Raw genomic sequence first — 21,628 nt, 5'->3', positions numbered from 1 at the left:
CTAGAGCTCATCAATCATTGATATAGGTATGTTACTTGTCAAAACACTTAATGACACAAACTTCAATACTCTCAGTAATGTGCAGCTTTTAATTTCTAATTTATCTAATAAATTAGGTTTACTTTGGTTCTTTTTCCCGCATGAAGGAGTAAAGACTTTTTGCTTTCACCTGGTCAGAATGTCTTCACTGCATGCAGGGTGCGCAGTGCAGCAGTGTTTCCCCTCTTGGCAGGCTTCCAGCTGGGATTCAGTCACGTCAATCAGGGTGCCAAGATGGACTCTTCTTACAGATGTTCAAAATCCAAAATCTGCCCCGAAAGTCTCTTTGAACCCGTTGGATGTTCTCGTCTTTCCTCTCCTCTTGCGGTCGGGTCACGATAACCAAATGTTGTCGTCTTTCCTCTCCTCTTGCGGTCGGGTCACGATAACCAAATGTTGTCGTCTTTCCTCTCCTCTTGCGGTCGGGTCACGATAACCAAATGTTGTCGTCTTTCTTCTCCTTTTGCGAGAAGGGTCACGGCACCAAATGTTGGATTCTCTGGTTGTTGCGTTGTGTTTTAGTTCTAATGTCTGTATTGAAGATGGTCAATAAAGCTTGACGGCGGGATCAGGATCGGCGATTAGATGATGATTTATTGTAGAAGGTACAACAATGAATAACAGAACACAGGCTAAGTCTCAAACAGTAAAACTGTGCAGAGTCTAACAGTTGTGGTTGTTATTAGAAGCGGCTGCTGAGCCTTCCGACAGAAGATGCTCCTCGGGTCGCTTCCTCGATCCGTCTCCGAGTCAAAACCTAAGACACAGCCTGTTATACTAAAACATACAAACGTCAATCATGCCAACGTGGCAGGTGCCAACCAGTGTACAAAACCCGGCCCTGGCCAGATGGAGATACTAGCCCGAATAGGCAGACATGATGTCTCCCTCGGCCCATGTTATCACTGATGTTCCCCGGATGTTCCTAAACATTGGCCTGTATGACCTTCCTGCTGGTACACAGGCTAAGGCACAGTTATGTACAATAATATGGACCTCTCCCTGTTGTATACTACACACAGATGTAACATATTAACACATCAGAATACAGTGAGAATACCCCAGAATTCTACAAAAGTCTGCCCTACACACATATGAAATGCATGTAGAGCTATGAGCTTACTGTGGTGAGTTACATGTCAAAATATAAGAATTTTTATAATACGCTTTTTATATTTTAAAATTAATTAATTCTTTAAAAATCTAAATAAAATCAATGCTAGTACTAATATGTGAAATGATGGCCTAGGTTAAACTTATTGGTTGCTAGGTTGTAACTGTGGAAGTGGTTGCTAGGCTGTTGCTAGGGTATTTGACATGGTTGCTAGGCTGTTGCTAGGGTACTTGAGGTGGTTGCTATATTGGTTGCTAGGTACATGAGGTTTAATATAGTTGGAATGACTGAACAGTTAAATAGGTGGATAGTTTAAATGGTTAAATTATTTGCTTGGTAGATGAGGTTTAATATAGTTGGAATGACTGAACAGTTAAAAAGGTGGATAGTTTAAATGGTTAAATTATTTGCTAGGTAGATGAGGTTTAATATAGTTGGAATGACTGAACAGTTAAATAGGTGGATAGTTTAAAAGGTTAAATTATTTGCTAGGTAGATGAGATTTAATATAGTTGGAATGACTGAACAGTTAAATAGGTGGATAGTTTAAATGGTTAAATTATGTTGTGGACAGAGGAAACAGTTGAACAGGATGTAGACTTAAGATAATGAGACTATATAAGCCTGAGAAACTGACAGTTGATGCAGGTGGCCGGAACACCTGGCCTATGATTCTAATTGCTTAACGGCCTGATTGTGAGGTCATCAGCCCAATGTTAAGTCTATGGGGCATTTTCATGCACTGTAATAAAAAGAAGAAGCCTAGGAAGAACAGTGCATTTTCATGCACTGTAATAAGAAGAATTGGAAGAACAGTACAGTGCATTTTCATGCACTGTAATAAGAAGCAGCCAGGAGATTTCAAGATAGTGGATTCCATCCACTATAATAAGAAGTCTCCGGATTTCAAGAAAGGGGATGCATCACCTCTAACTAGTCTTTACTTACATGATTTTGATTTTCTAATTGGAGTAAGTGTTTGTGACAACATGTCATGATACATTTGATAATGTTTGATCGCTGTTTTGGTATGAAGCATCTTTCACGTAATGATTGAATGTGCACTCTAGAAAGTGAAAGTAACCTACAGTAACCCAGCTCCTTAGCCACTGCACTCACACCGCCCCAGATTAAATAGTGTTTCATATGAAACTGAGGGTATTGGAATTATATTCATTATAGTCATATATTCATTAGTAATATCCTGATATTTTTTATCATGTGTTCTGCACATATAAGAGCACTTTTTTTTATTTAATTTTGTGCTTGTACCATCCCTGGGTATTTCTGCGTTTGACTATGTGTTTGAGATGAAGGTGAATATCATGATTTTGCATTGCAAAGTTTGCTATCCTGCACAGTTGTTTGTGTGTGTGTGTGTGTGTGAAATCAGGCCAGCACAGGGGTTGCTGTGTGTGTGTGTGTGTGTGTGTGTGATAGTTTGGCTCAGACCATTAGCCAATGTTTTTTTTTCCTGGACTAAAGCTATAGGTTGTTTGACAGGCAAAGGTACACGTGTCTTACAGCCAAACCTTATCTGATGCTCCATTTATAAGCAAATGTAAAACAAATGACTTCCCTGACTGACTGACACTTCCTTCTCATTTACTGCCTCAAGCACTAGACTACTAGAGAGGAATGAAGCAGATTCGGCTATTCTAAAAAAACAACAGTGCTTTCAATGATCCTTCCTTTCAAATATCTTTCCTTTCAAAGATCTTTTCTTTCAAAGATTTTTCTTTTTTGCTTATTTGCTCTCGACAGACTAAGTGCACCCCATCCCACCACAACCCACCCCAGTACAGCCCATCCCACCCCACCACAGCCCAGCTCAGTACAACCCTGGACACCACAGCCCAGCTCAGCACACCCCAACCCTGGACGCCACAGCCAAGCCCATACTAGCCCGGTCCAACCCAGTCCAGCCCGGCCTACCTGAGGTGGTCTGAGTGCATGTGGCTGATGTAGACGAGGTCAGCGTTGCACAGCCTGTCCAGGGAGTCGGGCGGAGGCTCGTGCAGCAACCACCAGCCACGAGTGAACGCAGGGCCCGTCAGCCAGGGGTCAAACATCATCCTCCGCTCACCCAACTTCAGCTCCATACATGCATGAGTGAGATATGTCAACTAGAGAGACAAAAAATGGAAAGAGAAGAAGAGAAAAGGGGGGGGGGGGGGGGGGGGGCAGAGAGCAATTGAAATTGAGATGTTTTTTTTCTTTCATTTTTTCATTGCCTGTGTAATTAGTTTTTTTCTGTGAATATAGTTAAGCATAAGTATAATAAGTATATATCGGAACTCCCCCTATTACCGTCGGTCCCGTATTTCCACCGTCTTGCGTGTATGTGTCACTTAATATCCATTTCTATACAAACCAAGACGGCGGACTCCTAAAGAAACGCAACCACCCACACCATAGGTGTATCTAAATTAGCTATGTACCAAAAATGACATTTTACCGTGACTCGAAGAGCTGTAAACAGTGTTGTAAAGCTGCGTGTACACAACTGCTTGGAGCTCCAGTAGAATTTTAATTTCATGACGAGAATTCTCGGTCTAACCGTTCATGTGCCGTTGAAATGGTGTAAATAGGCGACCCATCAGGCCAGTACTATAACTCCGAGCGTGGTAAACAAAATCGGATATTTCAGGCAGTAAATGCTCCCGTTAGGAACCAAACCAGATTTTGTTCAAATCTACATATCTATGGCTACTGAAAAATGTAAGGTTCATTTAGTAAATGTTATTTTGAAGTGTTAAAAAACATCGTTGTTTTAGAATTTCTGAACAAAAGGAACAAAAGTTCTTCCTAGGCTTCTTATTACAGTGCATGAAAATGCACTGTACTGTTCTTCCTAGGCTTCTACTTCTTTTTATTACAGTGCATGAAAATGCCCCATAGACTTAACATTGGGCTGATGACCTCACAATCAGGCCGTTAAGCAATTAGAATTTGGTGGTTATGTTGCCCCACTAGACTTTTACGGAAAAATTTCGTTTGGTCCCCGGGGGCCACTCCCCCCCCACCGCGCTGGGCCCCCCCAAACCGCAAAAAATGCAGTTTTTCCTAAATAACTACCTGAACCGTGGCACCGAGGATGAAGAATGTTTTATGGTATGTTGGTCTCAAGGGCCCACATCAACCTAGACAAAAAAGAGAAAAGGTCCGCTTCAACCAGGGTTTTCTGCTCCCACTTGTTTTTTTTGTTTTTTTTTCCGTGACGTTTCTGGTAATCACCCTTCTTCAGACGTGAAAACACATACAAAACACACCCCATATATACAATTTCCGGGTGATCACATGACCCTCATTGCAGGTGTAAACAGTTGTTCTCAATAATCGGGCTCACAACCCAGACCATAGTCATTAGTTACAAAGCTTATGACCTTAAGCACAAAAAACATTTAGAGTGACACCCCCTATATACAAGTGACACTGTACACTCAGGGACCACAACAGACAACCAAGAAATAAAAAAGAAATAACAACAAAAACAGAAACAGAAAACATGACGAGACAACAATAATGACACTACTGTGCATACCCCATCCCCAATATGTACAAACTGTATTCAAGTCTGATAACAGCAACAATGGGTAAAAAATAGGCATCAATAAATTGTTCTAAGCCATTCATGTGGGTGTGTTTTGTATGTGTTTCCACGTCTGAAGAAGGGTGATTACCCGAAACATCACGGAAAAATAAAAAATAAAAACAAGTGGAAGCAGAAAACCCTGGTTGAAGCGAACCTTTTCTCTTTTTTGTCTAGTCGTTTGTTTGTCCTGCTCCTAGGTCAGACATTTGGATGTGCGGACTTAAAAAACTTACCCACATCAACCTAGCCCATAATCACTAATTTGTGATTTACACCCCCCCCCCCCCCCCCCCGGTAAAAAATGAAATCATAAATCATTCTGCTTTAATCACCCCTCTCTTCAGTTAAGATGTTCAGAACTGCACTAAATTTTATTTGTATGATTAACCTGACATTCTCTGGGGGTATGCCAAGTTTCGTAGAATTTCATCCATGGGGGGGTCTAAAACAATTAAGTTATGTGTACATTTAGTGACTGTACACTCATTGGCCTGTAGATGGTGGTGCACACATATACACATGTGCACACACACAGGCACGCACATACTATCGGTATCGGCAATTAGAACGGCCGATACATAATTACAAATTCAGTAAGATTAAAGGAAAACCAAATGTTCATCATTTTTTGGCTGCATTTTAGTCGTTTGTCCACCAAATGGCGCATCGTTGTAGTGAGACGTAATTTTGTTGGAAGTTGATCTAAAGTGGGTTGGAAGTGGGTCCTAGCCTACAAGGACAACACTGTAGTTTACCACAGAGAACGTCTGATAAGGGTAGGATGATTTTCACATGAAATGTAATTCCCATTTCTTCTTGAAGCCGAAATAAATCTGAGAATATTTATCAGACATGCTTGGTTTTTACTGCAGGTACGTTAATCTTATGCAAGTTACGTTTATCAATAGCCTACGACCTAGGTAAAATAATGTTAGGCCTACTGTTAGCATTGGTTGAGTGATGGGAGGCCAATTTGATTAGGCTATTGGTGTATTTGTAGAAAACCATAAATGCTGTTATCAAGCAAATTGATATCAGCGCTGTAATTGTATCTTTCGACTGTCCTCTTCTTTTCTGACCATATAGTCTACAGGCGCTAAGTGAGTTAGCCACAACGCGTTCGCTAACGTGATGGTTTTCTAATGGAAAATATAGGCCTAACTGAAAGATAACCTGTCTATCAAGCATCCTAAACAGGCTGGGACATTTCTGCTTGCTAAATAGGTTTTTCTGCTGTTGATTCGCTCACAGTCCTTGGTGGCCCTGTCAGTGCAAGTGTTGCATTAAGACCACAAAAATTCTCAAGCATCTGAGCTGACGTTCATTCCCAAACACTGCTACTTCAATTCTCTTTTTTCAAACGTTAAGGAAGAACATGGCTCAAAGTAGGCCTAAAGTAACTAGGGCTGAGACGACTTAATTGACTAGACTACATAAATTTGTCAAAGTGAATCATTGTGTCAACTCGTCACAAATGTAGATTTATTAACGCACCCGTGATCTACATCTCCATTCAAACCAAATGTTTTGAGCGCACTTTAAGAGACGTATCCAGGACAGGGCTGTACCTGTTGCACGTGCTACAAAAATCATTCTGTGCGATGGATGATTTACCAACGTTACGTCTGATACAGTTTTATGGCTATACATGCGTGAGACTGAGACGCTTGTTTGTTTGTTTGTTTGTTTGAAGGTTGTGAGAGGTGAATCGGTGTGCTTTGATTCCAGCTTGGTAGTTGTACTCTTTGCGATTAAAAAGCATGTGTGTCTGTGAAGTATCCAAACAATGATAACACTTTCATTATGGCTGCTTTAGCCACAGACATAGCTAGGCTACTGTACAGTGGGTCCCATTTAGAAGTGGCCACTTCATTCGCGCTTTCTGTGATTCACGCAGCTGGGTGAAATGTATTACAACTTTTCACCAAGAGGTGGCAGCTTAAGTCCGCTTGATACTGTAAGCCAGATATTTTCAACCACTGGTCTGAGGAAATTGCTGGTGGTCCCTGACTATGGATTCAGTAGCCTAGTTGCAATATGGAAATTAGGGCTGGGATAAACTATTATTTTTTAAATGATTAATCTAGCGATTATTTTTTCGATGCATCGATTAATCTAACGATTCATTTTTTCAATCCGATTCGATTTCGATTCGATTATCTCCCTATTAATTGACTAATAGCAACTTATACATGTTGATTTACATATCTGAATAAAAAAACATGAATTCCTTAACATTGCAATATATGTTTATTGCTCTTAAAATGCCAAAATAAAAGACTATACAAGTGCAAAGTAATGCATTCTTAGTCAGAGGTAGCATTCAATAAAATTCAGTAGTGTATAGGTCTAATTGAGTGCCTGTCACTTTAAGACGTTCGTGAGGGAATCCTTGCAATTGTAACATTAACACAGTTAAAAGGCTGCTGATGTGTGGATGCAATTTATAACGTAGTTAGTTCAAATAACGTACTGTGATAAGACCTTAGCAGAGTTAACTTTAATGCAGCAGTTTTTAACAAATTTGCGCAGCATGGTCACGATGCTAAGCGGATTTAATAGCAATTTAGCCCGCCGTGTTCTATGCAATGCTTCTATGTGGCAACAGCAATCCTTCAACAATCGTGAATATTTTGTTAAATGCACATGCGGGCTCGTTACGAGAGAGAGCGGGCGGGGCATGGAAAGGCTGTGTGCGTAAAAAGCGCAGCTCAATTAAAGGATTTTATCTTATCTTTAATTTAAATAGTACAACATAGAACATCAATGTGTGGTGACTGGTTTTGATTTCGTGCCGCCCAGCCACAGATTAGTCAGCGTATGGGAACACAAGTTGTAAAATTAAAAATATTTAGCGGCACACGTTATGCTTGACAAATCAACGCGCATATTTTGCGTCAACGTATTTTTTGCGTCGACGTCATCGATTACGTCGACGCGTTGTCCCAGCCCTAGTGGAAATCAGTATTTCTCCCACGAACAATAACGGACGCAGCTCTCAACTTGGCCCGTTAAAATGTTAACAGTCTAGCTACGCATTTTATGAAGGCCCTTTTGGACATGTCAGTTATTTGTACCACTGGTTAGATGTAAAACTGCATTTCGTTTTAGACTATTGGTATTTAATTTGTGCATTGACAATTAAGTTGAATATCATATGAACTAAAGATGACTAAAATCTTGCAAATGTAGAAGAAGAAGAAACATTCACAAAATCCATAGCATGACCTCTCTTCTTGATAGCTGTTGAAAACTGCATGGAAATGACAGGGATTGTTTTGTTTGTAGTTAAATAAATAAATAAATAAATAAATGTTAAATTGATACCTTCTGCTTTCCCCAATTACAATGTAGCCTACAGGTGTCTTGACCTTTCATCAGTCCAGTTGCAATGGATGAACTGTGATGAACTGCCCTACTTGTGATTGTTTAGAGATTTTAAAGGTTTTATAACAATGCTACAACTTTTTTGGCTAGTGCTACAAATCTATTCACCTTCGCAGCGCCAGTAGGCTACTTGCTGTGCGGCCCGCACACACACACACAGGCATGCCAAACAAGCATACACAAAAGTTTCAAGAGTGGGGGATGGAGTAGAAGATGGATACAAATTGATTAGTGTTGTTTATGTTCACGGAACGGATGTACAGGACTGGCGGTCATATTTTGTACCGCTATGTGGTACATCTAGTTTAACTACATATACTTTTCTTAAAATATCCTGGTTGTTCGTGGATAAATGTTACTTATGAATTCACTTGATACATTCCGAGGTAGCCTACTGCCAATCCATCAGAAACTTGCATGGAGACTCTCTGGACTTCTCCCTTGATTGTCTTAGATAATGACAACTATGACCTTACAACTGATAAAACCATAGACTGTATATATCGAACTGGACAGTGTGCCGTCTGTTAAGAGTGATGCGAGCGTTAGTCCAGAGCCCCCTGGTAGCTGGCTGCAGTACAATGTGTAACTCCGCCCATCCCCATGTATTTCAATGGGCAAGTTTCCGTGTCACACTTCTCACCTAAAACTATTTTTGTATCAACAACTTTTTATTCGAAAAAATAGTTTTCAAGATGCTTCAATACAGACAATTTTTCTTTTCTCGCTGAAATTTTTTTTTTATGTTATATTAACAAATCTAAAAAGGGCGTGTTTACACCCATGATTGACAGCTGGCTGGCTGCAGACACGACGCTTTGTCCATTATGTTTTACCGTCTAGGCTGCAGACACTACCACGTCGTCGCTCACTTATTTTAACGACACCTGATTTCGACACATAATCTAACCTAAATAAGTGTTGCTGTTATTATCATTAGGCTATATCTTATCACAGTCTGACTAAATACATATTGATAGTCATACATTGTGTAGTTGTTTGTAAGAGACATCGTTGTTAGTTGTTACAGATTCTTTGTGAAAAAAGATATGTGCTGTTCTTTCGTAGATGCTAAGTATATTAGCTCATAGCATGCTACATCATGCTAGCATTAGCCAGTTGATAGGTAAAGTAAAAGGGCTCTGCTATATTGATCCGAAGTGACGTTAGCCATAGTCACCATCATTTACAGTCCTACTTGTTTAAAATGGTTTAACGTAACCAGTGATTGCCGCCATCATCGTTGCAACTTCATTTGAATACACTTTGTCACTGGAGAAGGCGATGTTAAGTTTCATTAACGTTAATTCTTGCTTAGTTTTGCGAATGGCAATAAACGCCACCTAGCCTGCTAGGTCGACAACCTCGGTATGCCCATTTATGAATCAGCCCAACAAATAACTTTACTTGTGTTTTAGTGAACACATTATTGGACCATAGCTTAACGTGAGGAGGGATTCAAAGTTACAAATGGCCAATTTGCTTAGTATGCTCAGAACAGCGGTATCTGAAAATGCGTTAAGGTATCGTTGTTACCCCAGAGGAAAGAAAATGTTAAAATGAGAGCTCCTCTCTTTCTCAATTGTTTCTCCTAGACAATAATGAGATCACAGTGATATAAAAATGAGATTATTGCTTTTGTCTCCCACTTCTCAGGTTTGTCTCTAGAGCAAAAGAGTTAAGTTATCTCAGTGTAGACTTCCTTTAATATACAAATGAGATCTCATCAATATTTTAAATAATGCTCAGTGTTGTCTAATTTATACATCTCATATTTTACTCCGGCTGATCCACCAGAGAGCTCTCTCTGTAAACTGAAAAGTTCTGTAAAAGAGATCTCTTCACAAGCTTGAACCGTTCTCATTCTAGTCATCTCAGTTTAGTCCTTTTTAGATTTACAAAAGAGATCTCAGCAAAGGCTTATACAATACTCAGACTTGCTCAATTTATATATCTCACATTTTACTCAGGCTTATCCATCAGAGAGCTCTCTAAGTGAACTAATGTAATGCTCATCCAGACCTATTTGTTTTATAAATTAGTCTGATCTGTAAGAGCTCTAGCTGTTGTACAACAATTCTCAAATGATTTTCATTGGCTTATTTGTTTTAATTGCACATATTTTCAAGTTCACATTTGCAAACAGTAGGCCTAACCATGTGATGTGACCACCACACATGACGATGCTCTGACAGACCTCTGAAGTTCGCCTACAAAAAAGCTACCATCTATGCCCATATAAGGAGATCACCTGTTAAATTCTCGTGCAGGGAGATGACGAAATCGGAGACGCAGACGTTTTCCTGAACGCACTTTTGTCTTCAACCTTCGAGTAGATATTATAATCAATGGTATGTGAAGGCGGCACAATTTGATTTTTGCTACCCCAGAGCTAACTTGCGACTTGTTAGCAAGTTAGAGAAATCAAGTTAGACTCCAGAGGTCTATGATGGTCGGACGTGACAAACTCGCATGCAGAAGACTCCTACCAGAAAATGCAGTCTAGATTTGGCGCCCAGTGAAACCAAGTGAAACGGTGTGTGGGTATGAAGGATTGTGCAGAACTTGCCACCACGAAAAGTCAGAGAAGGTACATTAACATGTTGGTAATTTGCTAACGTTCTTGCATATTTTTAGACTCAATATATCATTGAACAACCTGACGAAGCAGCACATAAAGTTAGCTAGCTAGTTAATGTTAGCTACTTGTAAGTTACATCACTGGCTGTGCCGCTTGTATATAAAGCTAACGTTAGACAATTTAACGTTGCTAGCTTACTTTGCCTTATACAGCTTTAGTCTGTATGTTTTGAATGGTGTTAAGCCATGCTGTAGCCAAAATGCACGGAATTTTAAAATGTCTTTGGGATGTCAGTCAAGATGACGAAGCTAAAGTTATTGCCACTGGTTTAAACTGGTTCCAGCTCAATTCCACTGAAAAGAGGCCGGCAGCTTCTTAAACAATTGGAAGACTACGCTAGACCATCAGATCAAATTGCTGAACAAACAGCGTACCAAAATGGTAAGTATATTTTCCCCCACAATATGTTCTCACTTTTGTTTAACCTGCTATAAATTATAGCATATTGTAACAGGAGTGAAAGGGCATTCTTGTAACCCAGGTAAACTAGGAAGTAGCGTTGCTGCGGTCAAGGGATCGAGAAATAGGCAAGTCAGCATCTGCAGTCATGAATAACTTACCAGTCAACATTTCTTTTGCAATTAAAGATGAACTGAACTGGAATTTGAAGTAAAGGTGATAACAGATGTATTTTATTTCTTCTCATTGGTACAATGATTAAAATGGCTGAATTTATTAAAAGGGATACAATTGTATGTTGAAAGTGTTGTTGTTGTTGTTACACGGGCGCCGCCATGTTGGATTTCAACAATCGGCTACATCACTGGCACGGTAAGCTACTCTGCACTAGCAGCCATAGCAGATAATGAGTCTGAGGCTAGCTGACATGGCTGAGGAAACTAACATTAGGCCTAGCTGAGTTACATATTGGCCATAAGCCGTTTATCATAGGCTAGCCTACATCACAAAATCTCATACAAAATAAACAGGGGAAATTAATTGGGCATGAATCATACTGAATGCTATTTTGTCAATGAGCAGAAACACACGACATTCAAACTATTGATAAGATGTGCACTATGGAAACTGGTCTGTAACTTTGGACGAATAAATGCCATTGACTCGCCATATCCTGACTTAAAAAAACCTTTTCTTGCTTACTTTATCGCAAACTCGGTGGGGCAGCTTGTAGTCTTTTTTAATTCATAGAAGGGCGAACCCACGGTCTATGTGCCATGGAGCCTAAGTTTCAACTTAGGCTTCGTTCACCCAGTGCAGTCACTGGTCGCAATTACAAAGTCCGGGAAGGTTCGTTCAATCGTTTAAAGTTTTAAGTGCAGTAGCCTATCTGTCCCCTTTGGAATAATATCTCGAAGTAGCCTCAGATGAGGTCCACTGTTAGATAGGCTACCATACGATCCAACCTAGGAAAGGGCTAGCAGCTAAACACCTTGGGAACACTCTTATGTCAAACTCCACAAGCTAGCACTCCGACCATAGAGAGTATAAACCATGACTCCGACGATATCACAGATCGATAATAATGCGTTTACTAGCTGGTAACTAAACCACAGCGGGTCTGTAAACAGAATCCAATGTCCCTTTCTACTCACCCTGAAGCCAGTTGTTCACCGTCTCAGGGCAGACTGTTGATGCGAGGGAGTTTAACTCGCAGTGCTGCTATCCAAGAGACTCGTGCAATAAACATCCACAAGGTAAAAATCTGCAAACTCTCCACTAACGTTAGCCTAAAATAAACGGCAAACTCGTGTATCCTCCGTGTATCTGGGGTCAACTTGGGGTAACGAAGTTTGTAACAGTTTCAAGGGAGGGAGAGAGAGAGCCTGTGTGAGTTGTTGTTACGAGTGCCAGTAGTCCAGACTGCGTTATACATTGCCGTGACAATGCGTGTTATAGCTTATTTGTATATGCACCGTAGCCTTCGCATAGGCCTAATGTAGTTGTGGTAAGTGAGTATGCAGTTGTGTGGAGGATGTACAGTAGGCAATGTGGGTGTGTGGGGTGGAGGGAGACAGAGAGACCGCGTGCGTGTTGCTGTCTCAAGCGCCCCTCGTCCAGTTTTCTACATGACCTGTAGGCTAGGTCTACAGTAGCCTATGTTGTGCCGCACAAAATGTATCTATGTTGTACATTGCACAAAATGTATACCCCCCGAAATAAACACATACATAAATAAACATATTTTTCCCGTCACTTTGGCTTCCTCGAACATTTTCCTTACGTTTCGCCACTGCGTTGCAACAGATAGATTCCAGTTACCATGCTCCGGCAGCGCCCACACAGTCATTTTCACCAAAATAATCCTACTGAAGGTTGAGCTGGAGCCTGAAACCGATCGTCCCCCATCTAGTGGTAGTACAAGGATTAAAGTTCTCCGTCATAGGACGGATTTCCGTCAATTTGATTTTAGAAATGTCATATTTGAGATCGATGCAGATCCGATAAGAAAAAAATAGGAGGGGGGCGGGGGGATTATCACCTTTGCTTTTCCAAAGAACACGTATGGAGGACTAGATAGATAGATAGATAGATAGATAGATAGATACTTTTCTATCTTCAGGACTATAACGGTCTAAAAGTTGGATTATAGTGACACATTAGATACAGCTGATGAGGTTGGCCAAACCGTTTAACTTTTTTGGATATGATATTGTGAGCTCTATGTGCGAATTCGGAGAAGCGTGCGGTGACCATACATTTTGGTAGGGCAGAAAGTCTGACTTTTTTTAATAGCCTATCATTTTGAGCTACATTAAAATGACATATTTTACAGGACTTTGCTGTATGCTTAAATCATGTCACAGTCAGAATTGTAGATCAGTAACACATCAGTTAAGTTTGCACCGTTCTCATCACGTTAAACCAGCGAAGCATAACAAAACTTTTTTTGTTTTGTTCTGTCTGGCCTGCTGCTAACTATCTAATATTTTTAAGTAGTTGGGTTTTATAACTGCAACTCAAGACAGTTGGGTGTTATGGATAATTGTCTGACCACTCGCTGTAGAAACTAGGCTATATTATAGGATATACCTCATTCTCTGCAGCAACCTATGCCATACCTTTGAACACCGTTGCCTTCTCGTTTTTGCGCTGTCAAAAGATGCTATTAAATCCACTAGAAGCTAAACCAAGGAAGACACCAGGGTTAGCTAACGTATCTTCTAATTTCAACCTAATTTAACAGAAACTCAACACGGTTAACAGGTGCAACACTACTCGCCATTTCTGCATCTTGAAATGAAACGATAGGCCTAATTTATAACTGGCGGAATAATTTGAGTAGTTCTAGAATATGACCATGGGGCAGACTACTTTACGACCATACAGGCGTCTTTTAGCGCGGATTGCAATCCTCTTTAAAGCCGCCAGGGTTATGCGATAAATTATTGAGGAATGCGATCGTCGAGGTGCCCTGCCCCAACATTGCGTGACACATTACACTCAACGAGAATCGCCATCATCATCCAAAAGTTGATGTCAATAGACCAAAAATAGTTGGAAAGCCTACAGAAACTATAGATAATTAATGTGACAATCACATTATTAAAAGTAGACTTGGAGCAATGATTTACTTAATGTACTATTTTTTGTGGAGGATGCTTCAGGTAGTTCGCTGCCCCACCTGCCCATATGGACCGCACGCTCCTGAGAAGAAGGGTAGGCTGTGTTCTTTCCGTGCATCAATGTAGACAATTTCTTACTATCGCGAACTCTTGTCAGGGGAGGTCATTCATTTTGGGTGTCACCTATGACTTAAACAGATAGCCTTCTATGCCACCCGATGTAGGCTACTATTATTGTTACAGTTTTTAATCAATGCAACTAACATTATGTGTAAAGCGACGCAATATAAACCGTAGCCTATGCAATTTATTATCCCGTCTGTTATGACATGTACAACAATGTTTTTCACAATTTGCGACGGAAGGTTTTGACTGAGCGTGTTGGCATAAAAAAAAATAATAATATCACTGTCATCATTGCGAACTGTTGTATTGAGTAAGGGGGTCAGTCTGTTTGTGACGCACAGACAGCCTTTTAGCCTATTTTGCTTAGGCCTCACTTTTAACGACAGTAGGTTGTGAGTGTATGTTGACAAACAATAACCATACAATTAAAATAGTCAACTTAAAACTTTGCTATAAACTATTATTAATTTATAGCACAAAACCATAACCAATAGGCCTACCAGAACCTCGCATATTAGCGTCATGATTTGTGTGCGTCTATTTGGCAAGGCCACTAGCTGTCATGTGTGATCAGGTCAGGATCACGACTAATTGCAATCACCTGGGCGTGCGGGCTGGGGGTCATGGGTACGTAACTTCCTTCCCGACAAACACAAAAGAAGCTCTCCCAAATTGTTTGGTACGCAAGTTGCTTGTCGCTGGTCGGTACAAACCGCGCACTTCATGCTGGATTTTGGTTGCGAACAACTCCCTCGCTGTGGTCTGGGTAGGTGGAATGTTTCATGTACTCCTTACACTTTTAATGTGAGTTGTTGCCACTGCCGTAGACCACGAACGTTTGTCTGACATGTAGGTAATAGCATAAAGTGAGTTTGTGTTTAGCCACGTAGTTTGAACACGGGGCAGGTGGTTGTAGTGTCGTAACGTTTGGCTCATCTTGCTATAGACTGTCATCTCCTTCCTACTCCTGTTTCCCTGTGACTACCAATGCGAATGCTGAACGTGGAGGTAGGCCTCTTACAAGGATACAAGGATACAAGGAAGTTTATTGTCACATGCATATAGTTACTGGAAGTAAGAAATGCAGTGAAATTATGTCTGGTGTCAGCCTATTTGTGCATTAATGGGGGGGGGGGGGGGGTAAAAAGTGCAGTAGAAGAGGGGTTTAGTAGATTAAGTGGCAAGGGCTGCATCAAAAAAGGTGGGGGAGGATTGGGATTGGGTGGGGGGCACCAACAAGGAGCACCCAAGAGCAACAGGGGCAAGGAAAAACTCCCTTACCAAGGAAGAAACCTTGGGCAGATCCACGGCTCAAGGGGCTAACCCAACTGCCAGGGGTCTTGGTGTGTGTGTTGGGGGGATGACAGGGGAGATGGGATAGTGTGCTGTGTATGTGGGGAGAGGGCAGTGTGCAATATGTGTGTTGGAGAAGCTTCCTCATGAGACAATGTGCTGTGTATTGAGGGGGGGGGGCAGTGTGCTGTAAGTATGTTGGGGATGTGTGTTGGAGAAGCTTCCTGATGAAATAATGTGCTGTGTATGTAGGGAGGGGGGGGGGCAGGGACTTACTATTGCAAGCAGAGTACTGTATGTAATGTATGTGAGTGATGACAGTGAAGATGTGTGTGTGGGCGGGAGGGGAGTGGAGCAGTGACTGTGTGTGTGTGTGTGTGTGTGTAGTGTGTAGGTGGGTAGGTGGGGGCAGTGTGCTGTAAGTATGTAGAGGATGTGTGTTGGAGAAGATCCTGAAGACAATGTGCTGTGTATGTGGGGGGTGGGGGGGGGGGGGGGGGCAGTGTGCAGCAAGTATGTAGAGGAGTGCTGTATGTATGTGAAGTGATGACAGTGATGATGTAAGTGTGTGTGTGGGGGGGGGGCAGTGTGCAGCAAGTATGTAGAGGAGTGCTGTATGTATGTGAAGTGATGACAGTGATGATGTAAGTGTGTGTGTTGGGGATGGGGGGGGGGTGGGGGGGAAGAAAGGCTAGGCAATCAAGGACATGGGTAGATGGAGGAGAAATCAAAAATAATAAATAAAAAGTGTGCAAAAGTTGGAGAAAGTCAGATGTGTGTGTGTGTGTGTGTGTGTTTTGACGTGTGATGAAATAAGAAAATAAATAAAAGGTCTGTAGCATAGGGAGAGGGATGTATAAGTGTAAAAGTGCTAAAAGTCTTGTAGGTGTGTGTGGGTGTGTGTGTGTGTGTGGGGGGGGGGGGGGGGGGTCATGAGTGCTGAGGAGTGAATGAGTGCAAAGTCAGTATAGTGTGAGTTCAGAGTTCGGATGGCCTGGGGATAAAAACTTCTCCTGAGTCTCTCAGTTCTGGCTTTGTGACTACATAGGCGTCTTCTTGATTTCAGCGGTAGGAATAATCCATTGTTAGGATGAGAAGAGTCCTTCAGAATCTTTTGGGCTCTTAGGAGTACTCTTCTGGAATAGATATCTTGTAGAGCAGGGAGTTGAGTTCTTATAGTACGTTCAGCTGAGCGCACTACTCTCTGCAGAGTACTACAATCTCTAACTGTGGAGTTCCCATACCAGGTGATGATGCTACCAGTTAGAACACTCTCAACCGCTGAAGTGTAAAAGGCCTTCATGATGGATGTAGAAACTTTGAATTTCCTTAGCTGACGAAGGAAGTAGAGTCGTTGTCTGGACTTCTTCAGAACATATTGAGTGTTAACAGTCCATGTTAAGTCTTCAGTAATGTGGACACCAAGGTATTTAAAACTTGTGACTCTCTCTACAGGTTGCCCGCTGATCATTAGTGGGGTGTAACTGTAGTTCTGCTGCTGCCTTCTGTAATCCACTACCATTTCCTTGGTTTTATTGATATTCAGTGTCAAGCTGTTAGATTGACACCACTGTGCCACCTCATCAACCTGATCCAAGTAGAACTGTTCATTGTTGTTACTAATCAGGCCCAAGATCACTGTGTCATCTGCAAACTTGATGATGGAGGTATGACTACTGTTGGCTTTGCAGTCATGTGTGTAGATGTTGTACAGCAGTGGACTCAAAACACAGCCTTGGGGAGCACCAGTGCTGATGGTTAATGAGTCAGATGTCAGACCCCCCACTCTAACCACTTGTGAACGGTTGGTGAGGAAGTCAAATATCCAGTGACACAGGGTGGTGTTCAGTCCTAAGGCCTTCATCTTTGTGACCAAGGTGAGAGGTACTATCGTGTTGAATGCTGAACTAAAGTCAATGAACAGCATCCTCACATAATTCCCATTCCCCTCCTCCAGGTGAGTTAAGGTGGTGTGCATGAGGTTTGAGATGGCATCCTCTGTAGACCTGTTGGCTCTGTAAGCAAATTGGAGGGGGTCGAAGGAGGCAGGGAGGGATGAGCAGATAATGTTTTTCACAAGCTTCTCAAAACACTTCATCACTGTAGACGTCAGGGCTACTGGGCGGTAGTCATTCAGACATGATGGACTTTTGTTTTTCGGTACTGGAACAATAACAGACTGCTTGAGGCAAGTAGGAACTGTCTCTTGAGCCAATGATGTGTTAAAGATATAAGTGAACACAGGAGCTAACTGAGCAGCGCAGGATTTCAAAACCCTGTTAGAAATTCCATCCGGTCCAGTAGCTTTTCTACAATTTACCCTCCTAAAGGCATTGCTCACATCGACCTCAGAGACACAGAAAGGTGCATCCTCATTTGCTTCACATGCTGCAGCTAGTCCAATATAGTCTGTGTTTCATGTCAAAGCGAGCATAAAAAGCATTAAGTTCATCAGGGAGGGCTTTACTCACATTCATCATAGGAGGGGACTTTCTTTCAAAGCCAGTGATGGTTCGGAGTCCTTTCCACACTCGTGCTGGATCACCCTCCAAGAAATCAGCTTCAACTCTGTCTCTATAGCGCCGCTTAGCATCTTTAATTGCACTACGTAAACTATAAGATGCTGCTTTGTAATCCGTCATATCCCCTGAAATAAGCCCAGCATTATAAGTCATGGTGCGTGTCTTTAATGCCGTTCTCACTTCTCTATCCACCCATGGTTTCTGGTTAGGGAAGCTTCGGATCTTTACAGTTGGGATGATGGAATCAGTTAGCATATTGATGTAACTCAATGATACTTCCGTAAACTCATTGATGTCAGCAGAGTTCGTCTTGAACATCTCCCAGTCAACGTTGCTAAGGGCGTCCTGTAGCCTGGCTTCCGATTGGTCAGTCCAGCGCTTGACCTCCTTCGTCACTGGGGGGTCCGTCCGACTTCTCTGTTTGTACATAGGCAGTAGGAAAACAGCGACATGATCTGATTTTCCGAAAGCTGGTAGAGACTTCGCTTTGTAACTGTTCTTGAACTGTGTGTAGCAGTGATCCAGTGTGTTGTCACCACGTGTAGGGAAGTGAATGTGTTGAATAAATTCAGGCATGGACCGGTTCAGATGTACTTGATTGAAATCACCGGCCACAATAAGCGCAGCTTCAGGGTGCGTGTGTTGTTGTCTATTTAACACTTCTTGCAATTCTGAAACCGCAGCATCTGTGTTGGCTTGTGGAGGAATGTAGACAGCGTTGAATATTACCGAAGTAAACTCACGGGGCAGGTAGAAGGGTCGACAGACGATCGCTAGATGTTCTAGATGAGGCGAGCAGGACTTTGAGAGAACGGTGACATTTCTAGGATCACACCACTTGCTGTTGGTCATGATGCAAACACCGCCACCTTTCGATTTTCCAGATTCCTCAGTCCTGTCAGAGCGAGCAGCAGAGAAAAACTCCACCGGAGTGATGGCACTGTCCGGAACAAGTTCAGTTAGCCATGTCTCAGTAAAGCATAGAATGTTACAGTCCCTGATGTCTCTTTGAAACTGTATCCTCGCTCTTAGTTCATCCATCTTGTTCACAAGAGACTGGACATTGGCTAGGAGAATGCTAGGCAGTGGAGGCCTATGAGCTCTATTCCGCAATCTGTTACGGGCCCTGGCTCGTTTTCCTCGGTGTTTTTTCCTTCTGCGCCGAGATGCGTCTCCATGGTTCCCTGATGCATCTCGGAGAATCTCAGTCGGCCAGGTAGAATCGTCAATTAAAACATCCCGAAACAAAAAAGGCAATTCATTTCCGATGTTTCGGAGTGTAACGCCATCATACGTAATCAGTGCAGTGGAAAAGTGCAAAAAATTAGGGGTTAATAAAAGGTAAAAGAGTAAATATAAGCACAAGTTAGGCGGAGCAACATTGCAATAGCTATGGTCAAACACTCAACTAATGTGAGCAGACTAAGTTAGCTATACGGGCCAAACAACAGCATGCAGCGTCTGTAATTTTCGCTCCCTTGTTTTTATAGCTGACACACTTTCCTCCTCTGCTCCTGTTCCCCTGGGCTAGCTCGCATTGTGGAAAAGGCCGAGGTAGGCATTGGTTATTGTTCTAACAGTGTAACGGTCCTATTTTAAATATGTATCTGGTACAATGTTTTCTTTTTTTTACATGTCGCTTTGACTTATGAACAATTAAACTTCATAAAAACTGTTGTGTATTGTTATGAAATGCGACATAACCATGGACCAGGGTGTTAAACATTTCTCTCTGTTGTAGATCACAGCTGGCTGTCTATCACAGTTTGACCACTGTTTTCCCCCATTAGTTTCTTTTGGTATTAGTCAGTGTTAAACTAACAGCACGTCAAAGTTGGATGTACGGTATGCTTGTTTGTGTTGGTTTATTTGTATGCTTGTCTGAGTGTGATACACTGGTGCATTTACACTGTTTGCCAGGGTCTGTTACTCGACAAGGTGTAGTGCTGTTGCCATCCCTGAGCTCATATTAGCAGCCAGTTAGCGATTTCAGACTGTTACTCCGAGGCTATTGAGACTTATCCCTCCCCCCGGCAGTATTAGTTTTTAATGGGTTCTTGTAACCCCTGACTTAGCTTATCCACTCGGGAGACTGTTACTCCTGGGGCATAGGGGTCTATCTATGCCCCAGGTGGTATTAGTTCATATTGAGTTCTTTGTGACTCCCAACCTAGTTTCTCCACACAGTAGACTGTTACTCTTGGGCCATAGGGGTCTATGTCCCAGGTAGTATTAGTTCATTATAGCTTCTGCTATTCATTGTAGCTGTATCGGTAGCACTCCACTGGCGCTGAATAGCGTGTTTGTCTTGTTTTTGTTTTGTCTTGTATTGTTACCTTTATTGAATGCCCCCTCCTTCCCCCTGTTTGCTAGTATGGCCTGCTTGGTCTATTAGGTAACACAGTTAAGGTACTCTAGGACTGCCGCCTTCCCCTAGTTTGCGGTGAGGGCACATTCTAGTGTAGTGGTTGAGCGTGTACTGAACACCTATTTATACTCGTGTGGGTTGTATTTAGAAAGCTTGAGTGTTACACTTGTGTTTGTGTGTGTGTATGGCCATAGATCACTTTCGGGGCTGGGCAGCCATCCGAGGGTTACTGTACCTGTGTTAATTCAGGCAGTGTAGCAGCCACCAATCCACTGGGCATTTAATTTATGGTTATGTGTGTTACATTTTGTTTTCTTTGATTATTTTGTGTTGTGTATTGTGATTTTGTTTTTATTGGATTTACCTACTGTACACCCCTGCCATCCGTTTTAAACAAAGAAAAGAAATAATAAATATAACATTGTTTATACTACTGCCTCTGTCCTCATCCATTTAGTTGGATAAACCTGAGGGCCCTGTCACACATGGATGCGTTGTTGCTAAAGGAAGGCAGGTGTCAAAAGTTAAAAAATAAATGGAGATGGGCAGCTGTTGGAAACGGGGGAGAACTAACAAGCCATGGTGTAAAGAAATTAAAGTGCCAGGGGTTTGCTTTTGCGCGGTTCGCTGCAAGAAAATTGTTTATGGATGCAATAGGAAAACGTTTTAGCACGCCATCAGTCAGAAGACCGCCATAAGGTTAACGTTTGTGCACTTCAGGACATCTTCCCTACCTGGTGCAACTAGCCACCACGACAGAGGTAGGCTACGTTTATCTATGGCTGACCGTTTTTACGTTTAGAAAGTAGGCTACGCATGTTCTTTCATAGCGCAACACGACCTGTCCCTCACCATATCGCAACCTCTTGTCAACCTTATACAATCTGTACCGTCTCCAGATTGTCGTTATCTTGGAAAACTGAGTTGTCAAAAAACTGAGTTGTCAAAATTACCATGTTTTCATTAAATGCGGATGAGGCAACAAATGGAAATATGAACAATATCTAGAATGTTCTGGT

General features: G+C 41.9%; 1 protein-coding gene across 4 annotated transcripts in view; it reads right to left on the bottom strand.

Moving 5' to 3' along the window:
* The window catches only part of cmah (cytidine monophospho-N-acetylneuraminic acid hydroxylase), an 85,552-nt gene that overhangs the window by 43,578 nt on the left and 20,346 nt on the right, over positions 1-21,628 (bottom strand). For all 4 annotated transcript variants that reach the window (XM_042078970.1, XM_042078972.1, XM_042078971.1 and 1 more), the window contains exon 5: positions 3,089-3,279. In XM_042078970.1, the coding sequence (XP_041934904.1) occupies positions 3,089-3,279 (191 nt within the window). The remainder of the gene's footprint in view (positions 1-3,088; positions 3,280-21,628) is intronic.

The sequence above is a fragment of the Alosa sapidissima genome, chromosome 22, assembly GCF_018492685.1.
Source record: "Alosa sapidissima isolate fAloSap1 chromosome 22, fAloSap1.pri, whole genome shotgun sequence".
Lineage (NCBI taxonomy): Eukaryota > Metazoa > Chordata > Actinopteri > Clupeiformes > Clupeidae > Alosa > Alosa sapidissima.
This window is presented reverse-complemented; position numbering and strand designations above follow the sequence as displayed.